The 7,201-nt window shown below is 38.2% G+C and overlaps 1 protein-coding gene across 1 annotated transcript in view; it reads left to right on the top strand.

Annotated features, from left to right (window-relative positions):
• The window catches only part of ammecr1 (AMMECR nuclear protein 1), a 14,051-nt gene extending 8,019 nt beyond the window's left edge, over nucleotides 1–6,032 (top strand). The window contains exon 6 of the mRNA XM_024263424.2: nucleotides 1,858–6,032. Within this exon, the coding sequence (XP_024119192.1) occupies nucleotides 1,858–1,972 (115 nt within the window). The 3' untranslated portion in view covers nucleotides 1,973–6,032. The remainder of the gene's footprint in view (nucleotides 1–1,857) is intronic.
• The last annotated feature ends 1,169 nt before the right edge of the window (nucleotides 6,033–7,201 follow it).

Consider the following 7,201-nt stretch of genomic DNA (forward strand, 5'->3'; position numbering starts at 1 on the left):
AATCCAGGTTATTTTGATGGGTTCTTCTGTGATTATTGTAAACTAAAATATTTGTAATAAAGTTTTTATTATTGTCAAAGGTAATTACATCAAAAATGATTTGAAGTTTTATTTTAAATCAAACTTTTCCAAAATGCTTCAATTTTGTCTTTATTTTTTACTTCAACAGTTTTAAGGTCCAAATTTGACAGAACTTCACTCAGTCATACTAGTTAGAAACAAACTTTTAATTCTGATTTATGTTCAAAATCTTTTTTTCTTATTCTAAGCTACATGTAGTACTGAAAAATAACTGTTTCATAAATATATATATGTATTTTACATTTTTCCTTTGTACTCTTTGACCTAAATGGAAAAACTATATTTATCAGCCGCTGTTTTTGAATTTCAGCACAGAAGGTGTAAATGTTGACGGTCTATAACCGTTTTAAAACAGCCTTTGTGCTTAACGACTGAGTTGAAGTGAACTCTCTTTGAACAATAGTCCAGTAATTTATCGATCTTAAAAAACACAACATAGAAACGCCATATGCGATTTGGCTTATTCTACACAGATCACTGTTTTCTTCCCTCCTGTAAACCCAGGAGCTGCAGCTCCTCTGAGTTGCATCAGTAAGGTATGGAGAATGCAGAGCACTGCAGTCCAACATGCTGCCCCTCACTGCTACAGTCATGGCCGAAAAGCCCTCTGGTTTTATTTAAAAATACAAGAAACAGAAGAGAAACCAAAGCTGACTAAAGTTTACACCCAACTCAAACAACAGACGAAATGATCGGAACATTGTCAAAACTGGAAGAAATTGTTGCTTTTCAAGCTCCTGTCGTTTGTAGCTGTGGTCAGTAACAGGTGTGGACAACAAAGGAGTCGCACCTGCAGCCTGTTGGACTGGAGACATTAAGTTTGTGTCACACTGAGCATGGAGAAACAGAAACGTGGAAAGAGGAGTCCAGGGATTTGTGAGAAAAATATGAAGAAAACTCAAGGCTACAAATCCATCTCCTGAGATCTTCAATGTGTACCATATCATAAGGGGTTTACAAACCACATCACAGAAGAGTAAAACAAACCAAACATCACATGAAAAAATAGTTCAATTCCCTTCCAAACGAGTCTAAAGCTGATCTGCAGAGACAGGATGAAAAAGGACATCAGTGTGTCCTAAAAGAACGTACTGTGGACAGATGAGACTAAAGTGAAGCTTTTTGGGAAAATGACATTATGGCACCATCAAAGGAGCTTCTTAGTTATGGTTATTTTAATTCCAGGACACCAGATAGTCCTGCACTACATCGTTTTTAGTAGTTAAGGATTGGCGTAGGAATTCAGAAATAACCTTCTTCTGTTTTTAGTGTTATTTCAGTGCAAACACACGTACGATACATAAGCAATACTACGTAGATTCCTCAAATCTATGAATTGATTTTTAAAATTAATTTGTCCCACTTTTCAGGCTGCTTCTTTAATGTAAGAATTTATCATTTTATCTAAAATTCCATCTGTAAATCACGATTGATCTAAAAACTCTTGTTGCATAAAAAAAGTTTGACAAATTAGTGGGATATTTTATTGAACTATTAAGAATCGCAATGGTGAACTTTTGAATCAAAACTGTTTTGATATTTTTCCTCAGTTGAGCTCCCAACAAATTACATAAATTATAATGAATATAGTATTTAAAGTCCCACTCCGATCATCCCACTCAGAAATGCTGTTTTAAGCTTAAGTCTTTTTACATGTCATGAGAAAATACTACAAGAATGTGTTAAAACACCATTTGCATTGGACTGGGTCTTTAAATAACATTCTAATATCACCTAGAATGTGTTTTTGACCAACACTCATTTTTCCCCTCTTAGGTACCGTAGCGAAAAGATGACGATGGGTTATGCAGAGTACATCGCCCACCGCCAGCACCATCACTACCAGAACGGCATTGGGCACCCTCTACCCCCCTACAACCATTATTCCTGACAGCGAGCCGCATGACCAATCATTGGACCTCTCCGAGGACCTTTTCCCAGGAGAGCCCGCCCCCTCCTGGTCTAGCTATTTCTACTACTGTACCATTTTATGATGATAGTTTCCGTTGCCATGCTGGCCGTCTCCCAGACGTTGACATGGCAACGGGTGGCAACAGAGCATCATTTGATTATGGCAAGAAATCCATGCATTTCTTCTCCTTTTGCCTGTGGTTAAGTTTTTGCAGCATATGTATGACTATAACCCCTCCCATTCATATATCGGAAAAAAAAAAATTAAACCAACAAGGAATAATCTTAATGTTTGTATTTTCCACAAACCCAATCAGGTGTTTGATTCTGTGGATGGAAAAAAGTCTTTCTCTTGGATTAGTCTGGCTACACTTCAACAGATGCTGAATGTTTTCTTCAGTTTCTGTCTCCTAACCATCCAAACATGTCATGTAGCAAGAAAACTGCAGTTTCTCAAAGGCTGTGTGGCTCCGACCACTCTCAAAAAAAGAAGGAAAAAAAAAAACTTGGATCTGTTCTAGCGTTTTAACTCTCGTAGTGTCGATGTAGGAACAATGTTTTTGGGATATGTATACTCCAAAGTGTAGATAGGATTGTAACCAGTCTTGGCTGGTGGGGTGTTTTGAATATCACTATGGTTTCTGTGTGTGGATTTAGATATTTCTACAGGATGAAGACTGGTAAAAAAATCATTAGGAAAATGGTGGTGTGTATTTTCAGGGAAAACTGTGGGGGGTAAAGTAACTGATAAAAGATTCCAGAGTTTGTTGGTTTTTTGATGCTCTGTGTTGACTGGGGGAGGTCAGATGAACCTCGTGAAATAGGACTTTCTGAAATCGTTTTCCCCCTCTGATTTAAAACCTGCAGAGTTTTTGGCAGGGAATCTGGACAGGGACAACCTGAAACCACTTAAGCCATATTCTCCAACACTTCAGTTGTGTGGTTTTAGGCGTTTGGTGGATTTCAGCGACTGTGTCATGTTCCTCATGGAAGTTTAGTCTTGCCTTTTCAGATTATAGCTAACCATTGTCACTCGTCCACAATCTACGATGGATTTCTATGAAACTATTAAAAAAAAAAAACGGTCTCTTGCAAAGAAGAGTCCTTCCAGACGCACAAAGCCAGTGGTCATGTCAACGTGCGTGTGTCATTTGTGAAGTGTAGTGAATCACACCCTCGTCCCTGACCCCCCCGACCCGTGTGTTTACAGCAGAGAATGTTATGATTGGTGGTCCGTTTTGTCAGCTGTTGCGCAGCAGGAAACGCAGCTAGAAACCTGTGGCTTCGAGTGTTTTTGCCTGAACTTGTGTGTAGGGGAAGAAAAAGCCATCGACACATGAGCGGCTGTCCGTTAGGCTCGTTTAGCTTCCTTTAACGAATGTTTGAACCGTAGCGGTCGGAGCTTCTGTCCGTGCTGTAACTGGAGGTTCGGTGTTTGTTTTTTTTTTGAGAGGTTCTCGTTACTTGACCAACACCGTTCGTGGTAACAGCCTTTACTAACTGACAGGTTCTTTTTCTTTATGCAAAAACGTCAAGGGCTTTCGGCACTCCATCCACAGTCACCCGAAATGATCCAGACTTCAGTTGTGTTGCCTTAAGTAAATTATTTATTGAACGGTGGGCCAGCAGATAGCGCTGTCGACTGTTCCTCTGGGATTGTTGCGAAAATCGCAGTGCTTGGATTCATCGAAGCTAAAACGGCGAAACTTAAACTTGGTTCTGATCCGATAATCTGTCGGGACCTTCTAAAGAAAAGACTTGACACTACGCAACGAGGGACAGTCGGGCGCCGGTCTCCTGGCCCATCAAATACAGCACAACCTGAATTTTTCTGCTGCAAAACCAAATTGACCATGCTCTTTTACATATATGTCTTTGTATACACATGCAATGTATTCTGTTGCATGTATGTATGAGTATGAGACCTATGGTTTTATCCATGATATATGCTTGATCTGTGGCTTAGACACTCTTATTAACCATTAAGAGATTTAAAAAAAAAGACAACTATGGTGCTATCGGACCTCATATTGGGGTGGTCACAGCTCATGACTGGTCATGCGGACTCATTAATCATATCATACTTAAAGATGTAGGATTTTCTCTCTCGCTGTGAAAGGAGTCACGACGGCACATTTTGATACTGACGGATCAGCCTCTTTGATACGGAAAAGCTTTGCTTCGGGATCAATTCCCTATGGGAAAACCAGACATTCTTAATTATAATTAAGGAAGGACGGCACAGGAGGCTCCAGAATGTACTGTTGATGGTTGGTGTGGTTTCGCAGTGACGTATGGAGAGAAAGTCCTACATGTGTTAACTTTTACTCTCCTTGATATATGCAGATCTGTTTTACAGGTGTTTTTTTGTTGTTGTTTTTCTTCTTTATCAGTCAACAGCCCTGCAGGTTTGAAAGGACACGAAGTCATAAGATAACCCCTCTTCCTCGGTTTCACTGTGGCCCAAAGTCATGGCCGGGTTCGTCGACGTGAGAATCTGGGACGGTAGTAGCGGTAGACGCCGTGTGCTCGTATTGGTTTACAGAACAGGTTTTCCTCTTCGCTGCTGAATCATTTAACCTCTGAACGAGCAAGACGGCCTCTTTTTGTTTTGTTTTTGTCTTACCGCGACAAAGGAGATCTAGCGTTTTAACGGTAGAGCGCGCAGGACGGCGTTCTGGTTCTGCACACGTTTCTCAAAGCATCGATACCTCATGGGATAACAGGAGCGACGGGTTTAGACTGTTGTAGCAGATGCTGTGTGTCGGTTGGAGTTCCTGCGCGCTCGCTCTCGTTTTTCGGTGGAACGCTGGACTTCTACCTTTGACTGAACCAAATATGCCAGCGGCCATGCCCAGATGCTGCTCTTCTTCTGGTCTGGCTTCCTGTCCTTCCAAAAACCAACCCTGCTATTGACTAAATCTTTGTTTTTGTTTTTTTGTGCGATTTATTACCTGTCTTGTTACGCAACCCTGTAATTCAATGACTTCATTCATTGATGCCGTCTTAAGGTCAAACATGGCATCAAGGCGGCTAACGCGGTTGCAACTTGTTACTTGTTTTGTTATTATTAGTATTATTATTGCTCTAATTTTCATAATTAAAAAAAAAATCCCATGTTGTGCCTCCTAGCTTTGTGGGTTTATAAATGTTTTTTTTTCCCCAAAGACCAGCAGTTATACTTTGTATACAAGATGAATTTTATTTCCCTTATTTTTTATGCCATTAAAAGTAAAAAAAAAAAAAAAAAAAAAAGCCTGTTTTCTTTACTCTGGACCCAGTAGCTGCACTGGTATACAATCGCACTGATGGATAAATAAAAAAAAAAAAAAAAAGAATCAATAATAATAATGATAATGACGAATAAGAACTTCAATAAAATGGTGTTTAAAGCTTTTGTTATAAAAGGAAAAAACTACAAAAAAAGACTGTTTTGTACATCAAAATGAATTCTTTTCAAAGGAATATTTTGGATCTAGTTTCAAAATTATTTTAGTGGTTTTCTATGTTCAGAATATTTCAGACACTTGACTTCTAAGAAGTGTCACTGTACAAAAAGACATTTTTTGTTGCAGTGCTCTGATGGGCTGGGAGGGTTACCTGGTGTAACTCCTCATACCAACTTTTCCGTTGATCTTTTTTTTCTTTTTGCTTTTTTTTCCTTTTGAAATTGAGTTTTCTGAGAAACAACGATGGAAGTAATGTAAACCGGGAACTTTCCATCCACACCCTGTAGAGCTAGGCCCTCAACCCTTTCCTGTTGAATTGCTGTAAGTGTGATGGGACTTGAAACGGGCATTTATTCAAATATGGCTCTGGATGGAGGGAAACGATGAAAAAAAAAGAGGAATTTACAAAAAGAAAAACTAAAATGGGCAAAATGCAAAAAACTTCAATGAAATGTGGGAATGGATGGAAAACAAATCTTATATAGATGGATTATTCGAGTATGTAAGCAATGGCTGTGAAGAAAATGTAGTTTTAAACCTTGTTATTACCTTTTAAAATCATTTATTCAATAAAAACAAATACAAAAGCCACTGAAGAGCAGATGTGTCTTTTTCTTACATCTACACCCAAACTCTGGAGTCACTTCATCTTTTTGTCAGATCAAAGTTGATTTGAGTACCAAGATAACAAAAACAGGATTTTATCATCCTAAAGTTCATGGATTTCTGTCTTTTGCCAGCACAGAGGTTCTCATTCATGCTTTAGATTCATGTTTTATTTATTGATCTGGTTTATTTCAAGCATAAATTGTGGACAATATAAGACAAACATAGATTTTCAAACTCATTACAGGAATAATGAAACGCATTGAAAAAAAACAAGTTATGTCACAGTTGATTAATTAAAAATTGTTATTAAGTCAAACAGTTTGATTGCTTGAAAAGGAAGAAGCTAATTTATATGATCTCACATCTACTTAGTTACTGCATTTGTTAGCTTTTTGCAATCCGGTTCTTATCAGATCAGATTATTGATTAAGTGCTTATTGATTAATCTCAGAAAATGTTCTTTAATGATTTCAGTAAACAGTAATATAAATCACCATGTAAAAGATATGTTATACTTATCCATAAAGGATTAAATTATTTATGGATAAGTGGGGGTCAGGGGGGTGGAGGTGTGGGGATAGAACAGGGGTCTACAACCTGCGGCTCCAGAGCCACATTTGGCTCTTATCTCCATGGTGGCTCTTTGGCCAAACATAAAATAAGTCATGGAGACAGCTGACCCAGAGTCAGCAGCTCCCTGCTAAGGGCTGCTTAACCAAAACTGCCTGAAGAAAACAAATAAACAAAGCCTCAAACTAAGACTACCAAGGTGCTAGGTTCTTTTTATATTTTTGCATTTGTTCATTCCAAAAATTAGACATAATTCATATTTATTATTTTAAAAAAGGTCTCGAATGCAAACCCAAATTTCTCTAAAGGCTATGCGGCTCTTCTAGGTTTGGATCAGTAGAAAAAGAGCCCAAATGGTTCTTTTACTGTTAAAGGTTGCTGACCCCTGGGATAGTATGTTTTACTATTCAGGTCCTTGTTTAAGCTTTAAGCTTTTAAGTTGAAATGTTTGGGGGTTTTTTTGCGAAAAATTATTTAGAAAATAAATCCTTATTTATATCTCATAAAATGCATTTGTTCTCATGTATTTGCTCCTCAAAGTGAGTCGTGTTTTGGGTGGATCCAGTAAATTAATTTTGTTT

Source organism: Oryzias melastigma, linkage group LG14, assembly GCF_002922805.2.
Source record: "Oryzias melastigma strain HK-1 linkage group LG14, ASM292280v2, whole genome shotgun sequence".
NCBI classification, from domain to species: domain Eukaryota; kingdom Metazoa; phylum Chordata; class Actinopteri; order Beloniformes; family Adrianichthyidae; genus Oryzias; species Oryzias melastigma.